A 21,875-nucleotide genomic window follows, 5' to 3' on the forward strand; every position below is an offset into this window, starting at 1 on the left:
AGACCTAAGGTCCTTCTGTCTGTCAAGGAGCATGAAAACTGAGCCCACACTAGGGTCACAATGCCCATACAGATGGTCTTTTCTCCAGGATCATACAGCCTACCCAGGCAGACTTCACCCATGTGGAGCACAAGGGAAGGCCAGAAATTAGCACAACGCGTGTGCCTCAGCCAAGCATCTTCACTGCAAAGTCATCGGAAACAGGGCAAAAATCCTTTGTTGAGAAACAACCGAGTTCCCGAGTGCTTCCTAGCCCCTGGCAGCCCATGTCTGTGTGTTCATGGTCTTCAGTTCTTTGAAGACAACTTGTCATGAAACTTTCATCCACAGCAGAAAAAAACCCAACCAGGGCATAGTCTGGATTGTTTCAAGGGCAAATATGAATATATGGAATAAGAATATCTCTCTGCTTTTGGTAGAACGGTAGGAAAAAGCATGGAAGTGCACCAGAGAAGAAAGTCTAAGCAACCTTTTTTGTTGTGGGAGACGGTAGTGAACAAACTTACCCACTACGAAGAGCTTTTTCCAGGAAGTGTAGGTTGCTGCAACCTGTATCCCTTCAGCAGAGGGTGCTCACACAACAGTTCTCATGCTACTTGCAAGCAGTGCATTTGAAGGCGCCCCAGCAACGTGCACGGAGGATGAACGAACCCTACAGCCCTGCAACACCCCGACCCATCAGCAGCACCTCGCCCAGCACCATGAAAATGTTCATGGGCTTTCTCGCTGTATTTATTGTAGCACAGATGATTGGGACCGTACTCTTCTGTTTGTATCTTCACATGAAGATGGATAAGGTAAGTGGAGAAATAAGGTTGTCTCTGTTGGATTGCTAACGTGATCTGCCTTCAGCTGCGGCGAGGTGTGCTCACCAAAAGGATGAACAAGGTAGAAATGATGCTGGCCACTGGATGGATGCGGGAGTGGCATTTATTACACCTGACTTCTCATTTCTGCTTTAATTTGCCACTAAGATGTATGCTGAGGAAGAGATCTGTTCCTTTCATTAACAAAATGAGATTGGATCAATCGAGAAGAGCCATTAGTAGCAAACCTTGCAGCCCATGGCCAGTCCAGGGAGAGGAGAGTGTGGCTTAAACACACAAGTGCTTATTTCAGGCTTGTGGTTGATTTTTCTGGTGCCGTAGTACTTGGCAGCACTGTGACACGAGGCACAAGGATGGGTGGTCCAGAAATGAATTTTTTTTTAGTGTTTGCCTGTATGAATTTTACCAGCATCTCACTTCAGATGCTGTCTTTCTGTTTAGGGAGGAAAGGAGTGGATCCCACTACTTTGTCTTCTTTTGAAGAGACGGAGTATTAGTGATCCTGTCCCATACTTGGGACAATATTTAGCAAAAAATTAAGAACTGAAAAGCTGGTTTTGAGGTTGCCATGACTGCAGCTGCACTGCACGATGTTTAAAATCACCAATCTAAAACAAATCAGAAAAGACTACCAGCTAAAGGAATAAAATGCGTCTAAAATCCAGAATGAGTTCTCCCTCCCAGATATGAGGATCGTCATTACTGATTTTTGAATTTTTTAAATTGAAATTTAAGTGGGTGACTTCTGACCTTCAAGGGTGGAAAGAAATCCTGAGCTAGAGGGACTTAAAAGTCAGGGTGATGGAAGGGGACTTTGCTGCAAAGAGGTTGCAGCCTTGGAGTGAAGGGGTGAGTAGAGGGTCTCCGGCAGAGCAAAATGTGGCTGCACAGGGCTGTGGCAGGGGTTCAGAGGTGGCCAAAATGCAGTCACAGGTGGCAGGAGGGTTTCAGCAGCCTTCAGAGCTTGTGGCAGGGCTTCAAACCCGACCCTCTGCATGCCAGTGCTGCCTGCACTGAGCACTCTGCCAGGATGTGTCTCCTCGTGTCCACCTGCACTTCTTTTTACTGTTTAGCTGAATGTTAGGTTTTTACAAATAAGTGGTGTAACTTCGAAAATTAGTATTATATATATTTATTTATTCTTTTTTGGGGGGTGATTTTTTTACATCTGTTTTTTTTAACCTGAAGTTCTCGGCAGAATTCAGCCCCAACCCAGAAGTTGTTTTAGTCTCTTGGCAGCTCTTCTAGTCAATAAGCTAGCTGAAAAAATGAAAAGCCGGGCTGCACGGGCAGGGCAGAGTGGGGCTGGGTGAGCATCCCAGCTGCCTGCTGGGGCCGCTGGGGCAGTGGCAGCAAGCCCTGAGCCACCCGCTGAAATTGTGTGCTGCTGTCTGTAAATGCAGGTGGGTGGATATTTGCCACCTGTGTTTTGGGAAAGGCAGAGTGGGAATTACAAATACAAAGTTAAGGTGATAGAAAATAGGAAAAGATCCTGAGCGATCACCCACTCATTCAGCATTGCCAGCCAGGGTCAGCCCCCCGGGTGCAATTCCTGGTGGAGGCAGGTGTAGATGCTGTGCTGGGCGGCTGGTGGGAGCGCTTGGTACCCGTGGTGTGTCTGCCCGGCTCACCCCGATGCTGAACAACTGATGCTGAGCTTTCATGCTGTGATCTGTCACTGGCAGGAGCACAGCGTGGCTCTGCTGCTGGCCATTACAGGTTTCCCACTAACATCCCATTCACTCTCTCTTCTCTCCCTCGCTGGCAGATGGAAGAGACATTGAGCTTAAACGAAGACTACATCTTCCTGAGGAAGGTACAGAAATGTCAGACGGCCGAAGGTCAGAAGTCGACATTATTGGACTGCGAAAAGATTTTAAAGGGCTTCCAGGACCTCCAGTGCAAGGTACACTGCTGTTAGGCAGATAAAGACCCCGCTGAAGGTGGAGGAGGGCTCCCAGGCACATGCACAGCTTCACCCCAAGCTTTTTTTTAAGACCATGGGCACCCTTTACTTTGGGGCTGCACAGACATGCTCTTTTTTATGCTATATTCTTTTTACACGATATAATTGAAAAATCTCATCCATATTTTTCTCAAACCAGTCTTGGTCAGAGCACGTCCAGCTGCAGCATGCTGAGGGATGCTTGGGGCTTGTGGTGGGAGGGATGGAGCTGCAGCCACCCTGGCACTGCACTCTGATCCCAGTATGAAAAATATTGATGTTCTGCTGTCTGGCACCTAGCTCCAATCCTGTGCCAGGTGGCTGTGAAGATGCTTGTGGCCACCTGCCGCTGGGAAGACTTTTATGCCCACTTTGCTCAGGTGTCGATGATTATGCAAGGCTTGGGCCAGGCAGTACAGCTGCCAGCAGCCGGTGAGGAGGAGGAGGATGCTGTGCAAATGCCACCCCACAGGCTCAGGGATGGCACCTCCAGCCAGTGCAGCGGCTTCTCGTGTTTGGGTGCAGAGAACTGAACCTGCACTGTAATGCCCTCTTAGAGCAGCTGAGGGCTGCCCAGCCAGGGATGAGGTGCTCTCAGCCTGCTCAGCCCTTGAATTCACTGTTTAGGAGTGGCTGTGCTGGCCAGAGCAGGCAGGAGAGGGACATTTCTTCCTCGTTGTCAGTGTCCAATGACATCAAATGCCTCAGCTAAATCTTCAGATTTGCATTGGTACCAAACTGACAACAGAAAATTGTCTCTCAGATAGACCCTGCTCAGCAGCCCTGAAAACCCTTTTGCAGGGACTGGGACATGCCTGGCTGGCTGGGCAGCATCTGCAGCATGGCTCACTGACATGGTTTTAAATGAAAAGGAAATGGTTTTTTTGTTTGTTTCATTTTTTTCCAAATAAATTTTCCCCATCACATCATTTGAATCACATAAAACCTAAGATCATAAACCCTACAACCCCCCTGCTGCACACAGCCAGCCAGCCCATGGCCCTGTGTGGTCCCGGGGAAGGTACTGGAGGGGCCTTGCGGTTCCAGGTACCCTCTGCCGAGAGCTGGCAGGGCTGTTGGGGACAAACCATGCCAACCCGAGCAGTGAGCACAGCATCCTTTATACAGAAACTTTCAAAACCATTGATTTTTACATCTTAAAAAAAACCCCACACATTTTTGTTGTTGTTACAGGACGGGGAAGCCAGCAAGGAGCAGCCCAAGTTTGAAATGCAGAAAGGTGAGTCTCCTGGTGCCACCAGTGCACCCCTGGCTGGCTAGGGCAGGAGGAGCTTGGCGTGGGGAGGGCTTTCCTTCACCCTGCAGCAGCCCACTGGGGCCCCGGGGCAGGGCACGGAGGCAGGGGACGGGGCTGGGGTTTGGAGCATCCCCATGGGGTTAGGACTGTGCACAGCACGGGGCTGGCAGAGGGGGTCACCGGGCATGGCTGTCTCACCAGGGCAGGCAGCTCTGGGTGCCACAGTGCCTGGAGCTGATGAAAATGAATCCAAATTTAAATCTGTGGCCTTTTTGCATTGCAGGCCATGAGCATCCCCATTTGATGCACAAGGATGAGACATCTGTGGCAGGTAAGGGGCAGGCACATCCAGCTCCCATTCCCATGGTGGGTAAGGTGGCACAGTCTCCTCCGCAGGATTTATCCCTCAGAGGCTCCACCTGGAAGGCAACTGTGTGTTTTTGCTGAGCAGAGGCCAGATCCTGCCTCACTCAGGGCTGGTGGGGGGTGGGGACACGACGACTTCTGAGTGTGTCACTGAGCTGGATTTGGCCCATAGAGAAATATCAAGGGTGGGAGGTGCCACAGTCCCGGCAGAGGAGCTGTGCTCCTGTGGGGGGACCGCGGGTGCCAAGGCATCAATAACACTGGCTCTCCCAAATTGCAGCAGAGAAGAGGCAGCCGGTCGCAGCCCACCTGGCAGGTCACCAGAGCAGCAAGACAGTCTCAGGTAAGACAGACCCACTCAGCACTGCCTTGGCCAGGGAGCCAGCGGGGCATGGCAGCATGCGTCCCCCAGCCGGACCCAGCAATCCTGCCCCGTGGCTCAGTAAGGGCACGGACAGGGACAATACAATCCCGGCATGAAAGCATGTCCCCAGAGTACAGCAAACCTCTCGGTGGTAATGTCACCACATGCACCTGTGCCACATGGTTCGTGCATCCCATGCCAGCTGTCCTCAGTAACCTTATTTATGCCTTCCTAGAAATGCACCCCAGTGGCTTAATCTTTGCAGTGTTTCTCATGAGCAGAAAACTATTTCTTTTTGTATGTAATGAAACCAACCTCTCATTTTTCTTTTGGACTCAAAATGCAATGCTTCTGCTCTCCTGGACGTGTCTTGCCAGGGTGGCTCTGCTGGCATATTGTATCTGCTGATCTAGTCATCTTCTTACCTGTAGTGGTCCTGATAGCAACGTGGACGAGGTGATGACTTTACAGTCACAGCATAGATAGCTCCAAACTGATCTAGGCAAGATGCACTTATTGACAGCCTCAGCCAGGTTAGTTTTGAGAAATGCACGTGAGTCCATTTGCACATGTGCATCCCTCTGCACAGACCATGGTTGCTCTCGCAGCTCTGTCCCTCAGCGTAGCCTTAGCTAAGGAATATCCCACAAGAGCAAGGATTACCAAAGCGAGCAAGAGGTTGCAAGGTCAGTCTCTCAATCAGGCAAGGCTTTCGCAATCTGAGTACTTTTGATTTAATTCTGGAGTAACTGCCAGTAATCGGCAACCGCTCTTTCCATCTCTGACGCAGCATTTCACCCAGAGCTCAGTCTGCCTATGGAAAGCTTAGTGTTAGATAAGATCAAAGAAGTGAGAAACTTGCTGCATTTTAAAACTCCCTGCTTAAGCACTTGTTGAGCCTATAAAGAGGGTTGAAATTCTCCAGAGAGCAGCAGCTACCTGGAGCTCGGCTCCGCTCCTCGGCAGTCAGGCACAGAGGCAATAAATGTCCCTGTGGGATGCACGGGCACAGACCGTGGGCTGTGTGGCTCCCCCAGGACCCCCCGCTGCGGGGACTGGGACTCTGGGCTGGGACAGCTGAAATTATTACTCCCCTTGGAGCTGGGTTGCTCACCCATACTGCTCTTGCAAGTGTCTCTGGGACTGGGGAAGGCGGAGGTCCAAAATCGCTCCCAGAGGTGGCAGCTGAGCTCAGCCCCTACGGCCATGGCCTCCTGGTGTCCGTAGGGACTTACCTGTACAGACTGGCAGGAGCGCCTCCTCATGAGCTACTCTTACGCTCTGATGACAGTGACAGTGTCCAAAAGCCCTGGCAGCAGCGGGTTTGCGTGGGCAGTGGTCCCAGTGGTGGGAGGCGGGAGTTGCCACGCAAAACCCTCCCAGCTCTGAACGCTGCCAGGGACCAAAATTGTGGGACGTTGATTTTTGCACTTCCTTGGCAAAGTCTCACCTTCTTCAGAGGCCAAGTGGAGCATGGACTTTGGAGGAAAGGCAGCACCCAGTTCGGAACACTATGTGCCCTGGGATGGTGCCTCTGGAGATAGGAGCTGCGGTGTGTTTTGGCAGTGCTCTGAGGGCTCGGAGGCTGTGCCACCAAAAGCTGTGGAGACAGAAACCCTACGGGGGTGGGCACAGGGGTGTTTAGCCCGCGGTGGCAGCTGTGTGCAATCCTCCACCCTAAGCATTTCCACTTGGTTGGGTGAAGGAAACCAAGTGCTCCTCTGCTTGCATAATGGATTCAAGGGTGTCAAGGCCAGTGACCAGGAACAAGGGTTAAACGTGTCCTGGCTTTGGGGAAAGGGACCCTGCTCCCCTGGGCTGGGGATGGTGTCCTGGGGTGGGCAGGAGCCAGCCCTGCATCCCGCAGCAGTCAGAGGCTGTGATGCCAAATGTCTGTGGGGTGTCCCCCCAGAATCAGCCTGCCAAACTGGATGTCACCTTCTCCAAGCTCATCTGTCGTGCTTTCCCCCTACAGTGCTAGAATGGAGGACAACGATGTATGGCCCCATGAACAACAAATCGCTATCCTACCAGGAGGGGAAACTGAAGGTGAAGGAAGCAGGGCTCTACTACATCTATTCCCAAGTCAGCTTCTGCACCAAGGCGGAGACTTCAGCACCCTTCACCCTCTATATTTATTTGTATCTCCCCATGGAAGAGGACCGGCTCTTGCTGAAGGGACTAGACACACACAACAGCTCCACGTCTCACTGCAGCCTCCAGTCCATCCGGGAGGGCGGTGTCTTCCAGCTCCGGGAAGGGGACATGGTCTTTGTCAATGTGACAGACTCAACACGAGTGAACTACAGGCATGGCAGCACCTACTTTGGCATCTTCAAGTTGTAGTGAGGAGGGGGCCGCCCCAAGCTGGGGGTCCACCCAACTTTGTTGAGCAAAGTGGCTTCCCCTGTTTCCCGTATTTATGTTCCTCTGTCTCTTCGGTTTTCTTGTTTCTTAATGTGTATATTTTGTTATTTATTAATGAGGGCCAAGGGGCCCTGAGAACACAAATGGAACAAAGTTTGAAGCTGTTGTTGTTTGCACTTTGCTTTTTTCTTTTGTTGCCAACAGTTTGGTACATGCCTGGGTCTGCCATGCCCCACGTGCCTGGCAGGGTGGATGTCCCCGTTATGTCACAAGAGCTTTATTTAGCGAGCTCTACCATCAGCGTTTCTTTCCTAGCAATGTAGGATGGCTCAGGGCACTCCAGCCAAGCTAGGTTGGTACATATCTTCCGTACCAATCTGCTTACAAAACATCAACGGAAAAACATTAAACGGCTTAGGAACGTCTCCTCTAAAGGAATCAATCAGCCAAGCACTGTCCTTACGTGCTAGCTGCTGGTGATGCATCGTTGCCATCCTAACTGTCTGCTTTATCTTGAGAACCTCCTTTTTTCCACCCGTGCCTATCTACGAAACTCAACCAGCCTTCTTGCTTAGGGTGGCACTGCCTTGGCCCTGGTCGTGCTCGGTGACAACCACCCTGCAGCACAGGGGCGATCGGTGGCAGGGGACACTGCTGATTTCAAGTCAGAGTGTGGGTAAGGTGCCAGTGGTGCTCTGCTCTTGGTGACCCAAATCCGCTCACCAGGCTGTCTTTCTCCCACCTCTGCAGGTAGAGTCTGGACCCTCTGCCTGTGGACTGTTTCACTCCCCTGTGGAACGGGTGTTGGCCAGCACCATCACATTTGGACCTGCCTCCTCTCCTGAGACCCCTCCTGCCCTAGGAGGACGACCAGGAAAGCATGGGGGTGGCAGGGCCAACTGCTTCTTGCCAAGCCCTCCAAGGTACATGTGTAGAGCATCTTCTGGTTGTCCTCTGTGAGGACGCGCCCACAGCAGTGCTTTTCCTGGAGCTCCAGGAGGGCAAGGCTGTGCAGAGGGGCAGGACCCCCTCTCAGGCAGGAGGTACCTGGGTGGCACTGCATGCTGGGCTCTCCCTGACCCTCTTCTCCAGCTTGGCCCACAGAGAAAGTGAGCTGAGCAACAGCAGGGCACAAGGATCTTGATGCAGCATTTTTTAAAAGCATCTAAAGATGCCAAAGGTGGCCAGTCTGGAGCGTTTGGTTATACAGGTCACACTTGTCGGAGTGCAGAAGTTTGGAAACACTCCTGGAAGCCAACAGGTTTGCAAGTGGAAGAGCTTTCAGATTTGGGCAGTCCTTGGGGTTTTCATGGCTGGAGGCTGCAGGTCTGGTCCTAACACGGCGCCTGAGTGCCACCACTGCCGGGACGGATGGGGCAGTCTTTGCACAGCTCCTTGCAGTGCTGGGTGCCCGACACGGCCCCCTCCCAAAGCCAGCAGAGGAGAGCTCAGAGCCACTCTGGTTTTACTATAATTTAATATGTATTTGTTGGCAGTTCTCCCAAAGTGCCTACCTAACTTCATCAGGGAATCGAGCACTCTTGTCTGACACAATGTATAAAAACTATTTATTTAACTAAAACCATCTTATTAACGGAGAAGCGCCGCATGCCAAGGGACTGTGCATGGCCAGCGCTGTGTTTTGCAGCGTATTTCAACATTCATGGTTCCCCTTGCTGAGAGTGGGGGTTCGTCCACTGTCACCCCACAACTAATACAATTTGGGAATGAAGAGACAGGGTGCTTTGTGTGTTTTGAATGCCGCTCACTCTTCTCAGCGCCAGGCTGGGATTTTCCAGGCTCCTGCTTGGGGTCTGGGGACAGAGGGCAGTGGGGTAGCACTAGGGGGCACAGGGGGAACAGCCAGTCCCTAAAAGCGTCTGGGGGCAACCGTCCCACCCCACTCCTTGGGACATGTTGGGGTACCAGGGCCATGCAGTGCTGGGGACATTCTGGCTGGAGAAGGGAGCAAGGACCCCCCTGCCCTGGGAAGGCAGCAAGGCCCTGGGGCTGGAGCCCCCTGCACAGCTGTGAAGGAAAAGGGTGGGGGCAAATTTAAAGGTATTTAGGACACCTGGCTGGAAGAGGACTCTTCCTGCTTGTACCTTCAGGGATGTCTCAGCTTTGGAGCAGAGGGATGGGTACTGCACAAGGTAGGATCCTATGGGTGCTGGGTGCAGGGGCTGGGTGGCCGCAGCCTCCTGCGGTGGGTCCCACCACCTCCTGCGGTGATGTGGGTCCAACTGCATCCCCACTGCTGCTGAAACCTGGCCACCCTTGCAGGTTGGGCTCGCTAAGGCAACGCTTGCGTGGCTGGAGAGCCCCAGAGCTTTGCAGGGGAAGTGGAGGTGCCCAGCAGCGGTGGGGGTGTGGGTGGGAGCCACGGGAGAAACCAAAGACGATGCAAACCTGCACGGTCTGAAACGGGGGAGAAGCTGGCTGGGAGCAAGTGGATGGGGAGGGAAGAGCTGTGAGGAGTGTGTGCATAGCTGTTGTTGGGTGTCCATGTCCTTCAGAAACAGTTTATCATGGGAGAGGGGAAACAGTGCACAGCCTTGAACCCCCTGCAGCTCCCAGCTCCATCGGCCAGGGGGTTTGAGCTGGGCTGCAGTCCCTGGCGCCAGTCACTGAGAGGGGATCCAGGAGCTGCAAATTGCATGGAAAAATAGATTTTCCTGCGTGACTGGGGGAGACAATTAAAGAAGAGAGAACAAAACAAAGCATAAAAGCACAATAAATGCTGTAGCGAGAGCAGCAGATGCCAGTTGCCACCTCCCCTGCCCACGGGCTGCCTGCCCAGCCCGGCCCTGCCCGCAGCACTGCCTTTCCCAGGGCTTTTGCCGTTTCTTGCCTCTGTTTCTTCATTTGTCAAAAATAGCCTGTGGGATTCGGATGTGAGGTAGTGCGTGGGAAGGGAGGAGCTGCGATTGCTGCCATCCAGCTGTGGCCTTCTCCCGAGCAGTTTTGTTGTCCCTGGCCCCTGCCCAGTGCCGTGGCAGGTGCAGGTTTCCTCTACCCGTGGAAAGTCTGAACATCACCAATACGTTGATTTTTTTATATTTATTTATTTCTCCCCTTGATGTGGGCCCTCTCTGTCATCCTTGGGCTGTGGATTTTACGGTTTCTGATTTTCGCTCTTTCTAAGAAGGGGATGAAAGGGTGATGAGTACGTGGGTCACATCAGCATGGCAGCTGATGGGGGGGCACAGGCAAGCAGTGGCAGGAGCAAGCAGCAGTATAGTCATCTGCTGGGAGAGGTGCTTGCACGGCTTAAGACGCACAGCTCACTGGGAAATATATTATTTTTTTTTTAGTTCTGTATAAAAAATGAGATTTTGGTTCAGGTTTTTTTCCCCTCAAAAAAGGTTGGGATGCCACTTTCCAAGCAGGGTCTCTCCAGCTGGTGCCAATGAGCTCAGGGCTGCTGGGCAGCAGCAGCTGGAGCAGGGCTGCCCACATGCTGCGGGGCTGTGCACAGTGGCCACCGAGACGACAAGCCTGTCCTAGAATCTCTGCACTACTTTGGGGTCTTTTTTTTGTTGTTGTTGTTTTTGGGGTTTTTTTTTAAATCCCCCTTCCCAGTTAGGCACTGGTTGCCTGGGTGCCAGCCTTACCTTGGCACCCCTTGCTTGGTGACAGCTCTTTCCCCTGCTTGGCGCAGGCAGTGTCTAGGTCTCCTCTAGGAAGCCAAACCTCTTGCATGCACCCTGGGGGCATAGGAGCCTTCTGCCCGCCCCCCCCCCCCCCCCCCCCGCCCCGGTTTTAGTTCAGAGCTGGGGGCACTTGTGCTGTGGGGTGGTGCCGCACTGGGGCAGGCAGCAGGAGCAGCCCACCACCTCCAGGGGATCTCTAGCTGTGGCAATGGCTGGGGCTGCACAGATTTAAGCTGTTGGTTGGGCTTTTTTTCTGGTTTTTCACATTGATGGTCGTTTGGAGCCAAAACTCCATTGCCTGGGAGCTGCTGGCGCTACCTGTGTTGGAGCTGGGTTGTGCAAAGGGGCTGTTTGGGGGCTGGCATAAGAGAGGGGGCCAAAGAAGACCCCATGTTCAGCAGGAGAGCAGGATGGGCGGTCTCTGGTTAAGGTGTGGATCTCATGGGGACGTGGGAGTGGAGATGTTCCCCCCAAGATGAGCCTAGGGGATGCTCCCTCCTTGCTCTTGTGCCCAGTGCAGGCTCAGGGGCACTCTGGTCTGGGTATGGCTCTGGTCTGCCTCTACAATAATTCCCTGAAGTGCCACTTGGGTTCAGGCTGGCTCCCTTGCAGACTTCATTGTTTTTCCATGATGCACCTGAGGCCAGTGTTCTTTTTTCACTTTTTTTTTTTTTTTTCCTGCTCCGACTGCTGTGCTTGTGGAGGGAGAGCAGGGCCTGGCCCTCCTGCCCTCGATCCTCCCGCTTTGGCTGTGGGCTGGCAGCGCGGTATGTCTCTACCAAAGAGTTAAAAATACCAGCATGCAGGAGAGGTCTTGTCCAAGTGGTAGACCAAAGGAAATCCTGTCACCACACCTAAATGCCAGAAAAAAACACAAGCTAACTAAGAAAAAAAAAACAAACCCAAAACAACAAAACAAACCAAACTTAGGCAGGAAGTCACTTATCTACAGCAACCTGCCCGCACAGCTAATTCTCCCTAAAGCATCCTTGTTAGCAGAGTGCAAGCAGAACTTGAGGGATGGAACCGCATCTCCTTCCCCTGGGACCAGGTGCCCTTCCCTGCTGCAGGTCTGGGCGGTGGTGGGAGCAACAGCTCAAGTGCCAGCATCACCATTCACACCAGTATCCCTGCCAGCAGCCAGTAAACTGGAGGGTGGATGAGGCACCCACGGGCATTTTGAGCAAATCAGGGATGCCCAGAGCAAGCGCTGGCTTTGCTTTCGTGGCGGAAATGAAGCAGCACCGAGAGCTAAGAAGCCATTTTTATCCTTCTTTATTTGTTGAAAATGTCAATTAAAAAACTGTTCAAAATAAAAACATGTTAGAAAAGTTGAACTTGCATAAGTAGTTACAGTAAATAAACCTACATGACAAAGATAAACTGGAAGGCAGCTGACACAACATCCATCTAAAGACAGACTCACTGGAACCTATATACAAAGCACTGTAAACAAAGTAAATATGGAAACATTGCTGTCCATCCGGCATGGCTTCTTTTCCTTTTTATTTTCTTGTCTTTTTTGGCTTCTAGCTCTTGACAAACGCTTGATCCAAAAAGTCCCAGTGTGCCCTCCATCACATTACATCTTACGAACATGCATATGTACACAGCACAGGTTTCAACTAAACCAGGGGGCAACGAGGAAACGTTTCTACCCTCTCCTTGGAGTGTAAGTGACCCTTGGTTTGCTGCCTAGCACCCAGTGCATGTCACCAGCCTGGCTCCCAGCCCACCTTTGGGCAGGCAGCAGGACTGGACAGTGCTGGGGTGCCTGGGCACAGCACCCCCGATCGGCGGCGCGAGCTGCTCGGTGTGCAGCAAAGGCCATCATCCTGGCAAACCATTAACCAGCACGGTAGAACCTGCCTGCTGACCAAATGCTCAACGGCATGCCTGCACCGGGATGTGGGGAGCTGCCATCCAGCTGGGAAGCTCTGGAGATGTCAAATGTAGCCAGAGCAAAAAAGACCTCTGTTTTGTCCTAGAAACAGCTTAGATTTAGAGAGGGTTTCTGTTTACACTCCTTGTGATGTTTTGGAGTCTAGCTCTCCCCAAACACCATTTGCTATGTTCTGGCTAAATTTTAATTGTGAGGAGGGAGTTGTAATTATTGCCTCTATGTCTTTCATGACCAACGTAACGATGTGACTGTAATGAGCTGTGGTGTGTCTGCACACCCTGGGACCATGCTGCCCTGTGATATACATTAAGACTTATAATTAACTGTAACAGAAGGTTACTTTTATAATGCTGCTAAGGAACAAAGGAAAACATCAGTTCTAAACTAGGGTATAACACCGAATAAGATGAAGATAGCCAATACATATGCATGTTGCCTGTGTGCTGTGTTCGAGGTGCTGTGCAGGGATCTGGAAGGGTGCTGACCATCCTTGCCCCAGGAGCGTTCCAGCTCTTGTCAAAACATAAATACCTTTCCTATTCCGAGAGAAAGTTCCTTTTTCCTAGCAGAAAGCCCGTTGGGGGGCAATGGGGGTAGAAGTGGTCATTGGCTTTGTTCCCAGCTAACACGGGCAGACGGGAACAGGGAATCAGCACGTGTGGGGGTTGTTCCTTGTTGTCAAGCAGTGTTTACATTTCACACAGAGAAAAGCATGTCCTGCAAGGGGAAGCACAGCAAAACTATAAACTCATATGATACCTGGACACTCAATGTGAAAACAAAGAAGGGAGTAGGAGTTCTAGGTCATGCATAAGAAAAGGGATGTGGGGGCAGAACAGCAGTTACCTGTTGCGCTAATCACGAGCTCTTAGGAGGCAGCACTGTGCAACATACCTTCCCATGCGCTCTGACAGGTGCTCCAGATCTGACTTCCCCAAAGAGTTCGAATGTCTTCATGTTAATTGCACATTTTAATCAGTATCAAGGCCACACGGGAACCACAGTATTGCTGGGCTCTAGTTCGCTACAGTCAACTAACGGGGAAAAAGAAGGTGGATGGGACAAGCTTCCCCAGCTGTGATTATCTGAAAAGAGGAGCATGGTGCTTCTTGGTTTCTGCGCAATGCTACCTCAGTAATGTTTTCATTCAATAAATAGGTACCGGTGCTTTTGGAAAGAATGAAAGCATTAAAAAGTGCTTAAGCTTCCTCTAGGAAACTGCTGCCAAACCCTTTGTGAGCAGCAATCATTAGCAGAGTTTGTATTTGCTCCCAGTAGCAGGTACGATGAGGTATTAGTTGCTGCAGATGAATTGTGAATCATGGACCGCTTGCTTACTGGTTTAGTTGTGATTGATTGTTTCTGGTTTATTTCCTTATTGGATGGAAGAAAACCTATTCTTTTTTTTCTCTATGACTTTTTTTTTTTTTTTTGGTAACAAAATTCCCCAAACCAACAAAATAAGGAGCAAGAAGAGGCAAAGGATCCAGTTCCGCTTCCCACAAACCACCTGAGGTCACACACCACTGCCAGCAGCTTCTCCCCAAATTCAGGCGATCAGAGACGACTTGCGCCCCGTGTCCTCTCTGCCACACTCGTCCGTCTGCTTCAGCAGCCTTCTAACCAGCTTCTCCAAGTCCTTCCTGGATTTAAGCTCTTCCTCCAAACACTGTTTCATCCTTTTGTTCTCCTGCAAGGTAAAAAATAAAGAGCTAAAGATGCAGGTGCGATGAGGTAGCTCCACATGCCTGGTGCCTCAGAGGTGATGAATTATCAGGGACATCTGACAGGCCCTGCTGGCTTGTGAGGATGGACACCACAGGTTACTTGTGGCCTGATCCACTCAAGCAGACCCTTACTACCTTATAGACCTGCACAGAAGTCCCTGTGACTTTGAGCAGGCAGAAGCATCCTTGTGGAAACCTAATTTTAGCCTGGCTTGGAGGACCCTGTCCTCCTGGGGTGGGCTCTCCCACCTTCAGGCGGGGGGCTGGAGGGAGGACGTATTTCCTCCGAGTCTACAAGAATTGGTACCTACCAGACCCCTATAAAATGAACAAGTTGAAAGGGTTTTAGAGTAGGGGGCAAGTTTCATGTTACCACAAAGACCAACAACTCCTTCCCTCCTGCTGGCTCTGGTGCTCAGCAATTGTGTGGTGAGTTGATTCAGGGAGCTAAAAACCAGAAGAAAACTAATGCTGACGCAGGGAGCTGCAGGATTAGACCAGCATCAGCAAGACTCTTCCAGGGCACTGACCAGTCAAAGATAATGACCCAGTGCAGCCTGGCTGGCTTCTGCTCAAGCCCCAGCACAAACGACCCCGCTCAGAGTACCTGCTTCAGTTCTTTGACTTCATCTTTCAGTGCATAAACTGTGTCAACAAGGCTCCTGCAAAAAGAAATGTCAACGTTAAAAAAAAAAATTTAAAAAAAAGCTGGAGTATAGCAAAACAGCAACAGCAAGGGAGCTTTCGTGAGTGAGGTGCTGATGGGGAAGGTGCTTCCAGCTTCTGCTTGGCCAGCATCAGGCTGCTGCGAATGCTGCTGCCTGTGAGAGGATTCTGGAAACACAGCCCAGGAGCATTTAATAGGCCACCGGTCTGATATTCAGGGCTCTTTTCTAAAAACTCAAGAAAAATACCTTGTTCTGCTATCTTTTAAGTTATCAACAAAGGTCTGTGGTTTTGGCTTCCCTGCTTATGCTACTGCAATAAATAACAATGATTTTAAACCTGGAAATGCCCGAGCATCTTTTGTAAAATGGCTTTGATTCCTTGAGGTTATACTGCAAAAATAACAAGCACGAAAGCAATGCGCTGTCTGGGTTAGAGAAGGAGCCGATCAGCGCTGTCGCCCAGATGCTGAAGCTGGGTAGCCCTCACAGACAGGGTGCCAGGCAGGCTCCCGAGGGGTAGCAGCAGCCCAGTATGTCAGAAGTTAAAAAAAAGCCACTTGTTTGGTTCTGTCCTCCCTGACGCCATTAGCTACACCCGGATAAGCTCTGGGACTCAACAAACTGGCTCTCAGGACCCAGCGCACGGACTCCCAGAGGGTTACAGCCACGTCACGGCAGCTGGCTGCTCTGTCCTTAAAAAGGGACAAAACAGCAACTGGACTAAGGCAGCGGTCGGTGAGACCAGCCCCGCTCCTCTGCAGGGACGCAGAAGGAGAGCGCGTCGGGTTTTAACGGCTTTCCAAAAAGCAACAAGGGGATCGGCCAGCAGCCACGCTTACTTTTCCTCCGTGACAGTCTGGCCGTTGCTTCGTGTTTCCTCTATGATGATTTTCTCTTCCTCAGGAAGAAGGACTTGGGGGATGGAGTCTTTACGGGAGCCTGTGTACAAGAATTACCCATCAGGAAGAAGAAGGGAGACGTCTCCCCGGTGCCCACGGTGCTCTGGAGGCAGCAGCCCTTGCTCTCTCCGCTCCTCTGCGGGGACACAGGGGCTGGAGAAGCCACCACCTATCTGCCACGGTTACGTACGGGCTTATACGTACCACCGACCTGGCGCTAAAGCAGCAAGTGGAAAGTTTTCAAGAGTGCTCGCTGCATCTAAAGCTACGTCATGACTTATAAATGAAATTATTCGATTCGAGTCAAGAGCTCTCAGAAGAAACACGACCTCCCCTCTTTAAATGTACCATTATTTGATAGTTCAGTGATTTAATTTGACATCTCACCAGCAATGATAAATAGTTATATTTCCAGAGCTGAAGATGTTAGATAGGTTCTTATGAAGCAGCTTGTTCTTAAACACGCAGCTGATTGAGAGATAATATACATGCTTCCTTTCCAAAGCTGTATGCAACCTGAGATTACCATCACGTTTTCAGTGCTGACAGCCACAGGCACTCACTAGGTTTGCTTAATTCCTAACAAGTGCTGGTGAAATAGCGGTGTCTCATCTGCCCTCCTACCAGCTTCATTCTCTGCGTTTAGAAGAAAGACAATGGCAACTAAACCACTAGGTAGATGAAGCTCCCTTATCTTGAAGATTGAACACCACACAGTTTCCTAGCATGAGCCTCACTGCTGTATGATGCAACCATCTGTTCTTTCTCAGAGGGGTTATCAGTGTTGCAGGCGGAGTAAGAACTAAATAATCTGGTTGTGTGCCCACCTGAGCTGAGAGCTTGCTGGAAACCTGCCCCGGTGCAGTACGCTTCAATCACCTTCAGGATCTGAGCATCTTCTTCCAGTGCAGCAGTACCTGTAAAACATTGCAATCAACAGCTATCACAAAAGGCAAAGTGCGCTGGCTTTCACCTGTCCCAGCCTTTGTTCCGAAGTGCCTTAAAAGCTGTTTCCCTGACCGACACCGGGGCTTTACCGAAGTCCCTTTTGAGGTCATTTACATTTTCTGGCCTTTGCAACGTCCCGAGGCATTGAGCATCACGACTAAACTTCTAGCTGCTAATACATCTAACATATCTAACATCACTTCTAGCTGCTCATCTCAGAAAAACCCAGGGGGTGATGCCTGGGTGCAGGAGCACTGGGAGATGTGTAGGCAGAGCAGCTGTGCTAGGAGGGGTCTGGGACAGCTGCATCACAGCAGGATTTGGAAACGTGAAGTCTTCATTTCCAGCCCTAGCTCAGTGGTGTCTTCTCAAGGGAGACAACTGACCTTCAAGCTGCATACCGCAGGAGCTCACTGCTGGGTGACCATGGCCTCTCATGTAAAACCCCCAAGGGGTGTCCCAAGTGGACTTCGGGGAGCTGTCAGGACACCCCTCTTTGGAGGTGAACACCCCTGCAGGGACAGGGCCTTCTTTTGTTCCCTGATCCCCCACGCAAACTGTTGCAGGTGAGGATTTATCCTGCCTCTCAGACATATTCTGATGACTGTTGATGCGCAGTTTTACTGCAGCTCTTCATTGCTTGGAAGTAGTTCCTTGGCTCTGCACCCAGAACAAGGCAACCAACAACCCGTGACCTTGTGCTAGCCATCATGAGGAGGGTGGCAGCACGTCTGGCAGTCAGAACTGGGAGGGGATCCGTCAGAAGCTGAGGACCCTTGCTCAGCAGCACGTAGGCTTGCGCACAACGTGAGCATACGGTTGCATCCTGCACCATAAGAAAGGTTGTTCTTGAAGTCCCATGGAGATCACCGAGTACACAGAAACCTCCAGAAAGAAGAGAAAAATACAACACTTACTTTTCCGAATAACAAACTCTTCATCAGATGGTTTTCTCTCAGTTTTCCTTTTTGGAAGAAACTTCTTCATTGTTTTTGGACTTTTGCTGGAATCCTATAGAGAAACAGACTCTTGTGTTTAACCAGAACCAAAGACAGCCCAAACAGCAGAGCAGCGCAGCTGAATGCAGCTATCCATGTTGCACACAACACATTAGAGAACTACAAAGCAGACAATGACAAAGTTGGGGAAAATGATGCTTTTTGCCCTTCCTATGCGCTAGTTGTGGCCAACTGCTCCCTGGAAGAGCAGAGGGAGTTGCGCCTGCGGGGCTGGGCTGGGACAAGCTCCTCTAGCAAATTCAACCCTCGGCTAAGATCCTTTAGCCAAAGAATTCAAACACATTCACAGCACTTTTTGTCTGCTTACCAGCTCTGTGGTCTCTGTTGGAAAGCCCTATATAGTTGCGTATTTCCTTGACTTGATTTCTAATATAAAACAGTTGGCAAATAACATTGCTTCAAAGTGCACACAATTTGTTTGAGAGTATAAATCCCCCCTCCATGTACACAGAGAACAAACACACACACATAAAGTTAGTGTCTGCTATGACTCCACAAGTAAGAAACACAAGCTTTTATCTTCTTCACCGAGTTACAAGTCTTGCCAATTTGGAGAGAATTAGTGTATTAGTAGGTTACATGCAATACAGATTTCAAGCAGGAGAAGAGGCACACCAGGAGTTTAAGTACCATAATACTAAATCCTTCTTGTGAGTTATCTCTATACGTATTTGCCAGTCACTACTGACTCTCACGATAACTAACTGATACAGCCAGACAAAATTAGGGTCATGCAAGCACGAGAAGCATGAACAGGAACAAGCATTCTTTGCCACAATAAGCCAAAGAGATGTATCTACCCTTACCTTTAAGATATAAGACATCCTCTACAATGAATATGCAAAGAAAGAGAAGATGAGTGTGAGAGATTGATGATTTTATTGACCAAGTCCATTAAATCCACAATTCTAAAACACATTTGAATGTTAGTCTTGCGATTAATGTGGCACACCCTCTGTACTGGTTTTAGAGCACTACCAACATGCAAAGGAGCACCGTGTCATGCAAAACTGAAAAAATTACATGTGAAACGCATGGTTAAGTGGGCATTAATACACTCTAAACACATCAAAACAGAAAACATGCCTCCTCGGTTAGTAGTAGGTTTCTGCAGATGTTGGTTGTCTAAAATGGTGCTTAAAAATGTGGGACCCACTGGTGCAGCCACCCCACGTGCCCGGCTCTGTGGGATCAGCTCAGGGTCTGGCCCCATGCTCAGCACCAGTCCTGCAGTCTTCAGCCCAACCCTGCCAGGATGATGGGGTGCTCTGCCCATCCTGGTGACAAGTCTCCCAGGACTGCATCTTCTCAAAGGGGACCTCCTCAGAGGGGACCTGCCATCCTCACTGGAGACCTGGCAGCATCAGACATCAGCATCTCTCTGCTCTGCTGAAGGACAGGTTGCTCCCTGCACACCCCATGGAGGGTCCCATCCTTGGGATGCTCAGTACAGGGAGCCACACTGCTCTCCAGCAGCTCTGGCCAGCAAAGTCCTGAATCCCGATGTTACAAACCCTTCACCTAATGCAAAGCAGGCCACTCAAAAAAAAGAGGGGGAAAAAAAAAAAAAAAAGATGTAGAAGAAATCATCTGTAAATCTTTTTTCACTTTGCTAACCTGAATCCGGACACACCGCTTTACCCACAGCACCTGCTCTGTAATTTCAAATGATTACTGGAAACAGAACAGGAAAAATGACCCAATTTAAATGGAAATAACAAGAGTGCTGTGCAGTACGCAAGCAGGTTCTGGGGTTTCCTGATCATAGCTAGGTATGAGGAAATGCACAAGACTGTGCCATCCCATCCTACACTATCAGAAGCCAATTAAAGTAACGCTGGATGTCTGAAAATCTCTAATCTTTTAATCAAACTCCCCCACTCGCTTCCCTGCAAATAACCTTTGAAATGTGTATTCCTTCGTTACATCTTCATTATAGGAAGATGACTTGCACCAAGCAGTTAGCATAATTTTTTGTGCCCTACTTTAATTTAAAAAATAACAATAAAGTGAAATAGGAGTTCTGCTTAGCGATTGAGCACCCGGCAGGAGGGACAAGGCAGATGCAGAGCTGTATGGGCCAACAACTGAACTTATTTCACATTTTTCATTGCAGGCTGGTGCCCACGAGCCCCTCCCCTGAGAGAGGAGCTGCCCCCCAGGCTCAGGCTGGACCGTGTGGGTTACCAGGCTGTGCCTGCCCAGCTCTGCTCCAGCTCTGGTAGACCTGTTAGCCTTTGAGTTTCCATCACTGTGGCCAGCTCAGCCTGTTCCTGTGCAAACAACATTTTTGGTCCTTTGACCCCTTGCACGCTACCATCCAGCCTGCAGCAGAATCACACCCCTTGGGGCTCCCTGCCTGCTCAGCCTCTGTGGCAAAAACCTCTTGCCTGGTTTTGACACAGAGACTTTAACTCCTGCTGTGCATGGCAGGAGACAACTGAGAAACTGCAAGGCACCGTGGTATTCATAATATTGCTCAATCCGTGGTTTTGGCCTACCTTAGAAATAAGTATCAGCCTTGCCTTTTCACACAGAAAAACTCCTCTGCTTCAAGTCTCTTCCTATATTTTAATTCACCATGCAAGCAAGAAACAGTTTAGTCTACGTTAGGGATTTGGACCATGCAAAGATTAAGGGTCATTTGCAGTCTGCCTGCTTGGCTGTTTTTTGAACAGTTTAATTTCTGAACTGAAACGCATTGTTCTACAAATATTAATAAATAAATGTAACAAAATGCCGTGAGGCTACCTAAAAATCTCTACCTGGAGCAGTGAAACCACAGCCCCCCCCTGCCGCCAGTCTCTCCATCCCTGAGTACTGGGGTGGCTGAGGGGGTCCAAGCCCCCTTTCCCCATCCCCATCCCCGCTGGGAGCCCGGGCAGTGATGTTCCCAGGGCTGCTGTACCAAGAAATGCAGCTGACTCAGAACCAGAGTGCTCATTCAGTAAGGAGAACGTTACCCGAGTTACTGGTGAGTAATCCCAAAAGTTTAACGTGAGGTAGGGATGGAGAGCACTGCAGTTGCAGCGGGGGGTGAGAATTGGAGCTGGGCGATATTTGGGGTTTCCCCACGCAGCCTCCTACCTCCCAGGCTTGGGGTTTCTGCAGGGGAAGCGATCCCTTGGGCTGCTGCATCCCAGCAGGGTACAGGTGTGTGAAACACTCAGGTGGGCAGCGAAGGAGGGTTGAGCCCCACGGCTGCTGCAGGGAGCCCTTCTCCAGCCACCAAAACACAGGGTGGAAGACATAAGAAATACCAACAGGCCTTTTTCATCCTCCTGTTGGTGCAGCACTGCTGCTCAATCCTGCAGCATCAGCCTGGACAACGCTGAGCTGCTGCTACAGCTGGAGCTGGAACACATCCCGGCTCCCACCCACAGCTCCAACCAAGGCAGGAGGAGGAGATGGAGGCAGCTCCACCACGGCACCACCGAAGGAAAAGGCTCAATGGGACACGCAAGGCTGTGGGACACCCTGCAAGGCTGTGGGACCAGTGACATTCAGCAGCCAAGGGCGCTGGCTGCAGCAGCCGACAGCAAACATCAAGCCTGCAAACACACGTGCTCACACTTCACTTGTAGCACAAAGCCAGCCACAGCGACGAGCATCCATCGCAGGACTGGGGAAGAACTGGGCAGCGTCATTTCTCTCCACAACCCCATTAACCTAAGCTTTTGTGCCCTCGCTAAGGGATAAGCCACCCGGGCAGCAGCACTAGGGATTGCCATGAGGTGAGGGTCCCCCGCAGGCACGCGGGATGGTTACCTCTTTGTAACTCAGCGCTGCTGACGGTCTGAGTGGTGGAGCAGGACGGAGGCAGCTCAAGCTCCAGGGTTTGAGGATTTTGGGCGGTTCCAGAGGCCCACGGATCTGTCCAGCTGAACTAAACGTCTGAGAACATAGACGAGGAGCAAATGAAGACTGTTAG

At 50.7% G+C, this 21,875-nt stretch overlaps 2 protein-coding genes across 6 annotated transcripts in view; one reads left to right on the plus strand and one right to left on the minus strand.

The window, feature by feature from the left end:
- The first annotated feature begins 479 nt into the window (after positions 1–479).
- CD40LG (CD40 ligand) lies at positions 480–7,297 on the plus strand. Its single transcript, XM_037408187.1, has 6 exons — positions 480–797; positions 2,596–2,733; positions 3,967–4,012; positions 4,314–4,361; positions 4,677–4,739; positions 6,736–7,297. Exons 1-6 carry the CDS (start codon positions 642–644, stop codon positions 7,104–7,106), a joined length of 822 nt encoding a protein of 273 aa, XP_037264084.1. The 5' UTR covers positions 480–641; the 3' UTR covers positions 7,107–7,297.
- A 4,742-nt stretch (positions 7,298–12,039) lies between these two features.
- Positions 12,040–21,875, minus strand: part of ARHGEF6 (Rac/Cdc42 guanine nucleotide exchange factor 6) — a 40,673-nt gene continuing 30,837 nt past the window's right edge. For 3 of the 5 annotated variants that reach the window (XM_037407792.1, XM_037407795.1, XM_037407794.1), the window contains 7 exons: positions 21,713–21,838; positions 18,751–18,771; positions 17,843–17,936; positions 16,805–16,894; positions 15,918–16,017; positions 15,018–15,072; positions 12,040–14,373 (listed from right to left, as the gene is read on the minus strand). In XM_037407792.1, coding sequence (XP_037263689.1) covers positions 14,233–14,373; positions 15,018–15,072; positions 15,918–16,017; positions 16,805–16,894; positions 17,843–17,936; positions 18,751–18,771; positions 21,713–21,838 — 627 coding nt within the window. In that variant the 3' untranslated portion in view covers positions 12,040–14,232. The remainder of the gene's footprint in view (positions 14,374–15,017; positions 15,073–15,917; positions 16,018–16,804; positions 16,895–17,842; positions 17,937–18,750; positions 18,772–21,712; positions 21,839–21,875) is intronic. The other 2 variants (XR_005107443.1, XM_037407793.1) reach the window with 2 other exon arrangements.

The sequence above is a fragment of the Falco rusticolus genome, chromosome 14 (assembly GCF_015220075.1).
Source record: "Falco rusticolus isolate bFalRus1 chromosome 14, bFalRus1.pri, whole genome shotgun sequence".
NCBI lineage: Eukaryota > Metazoa > Chordata > Aves > Falconiformes > Falconidae > Falco > Falco rusticolus.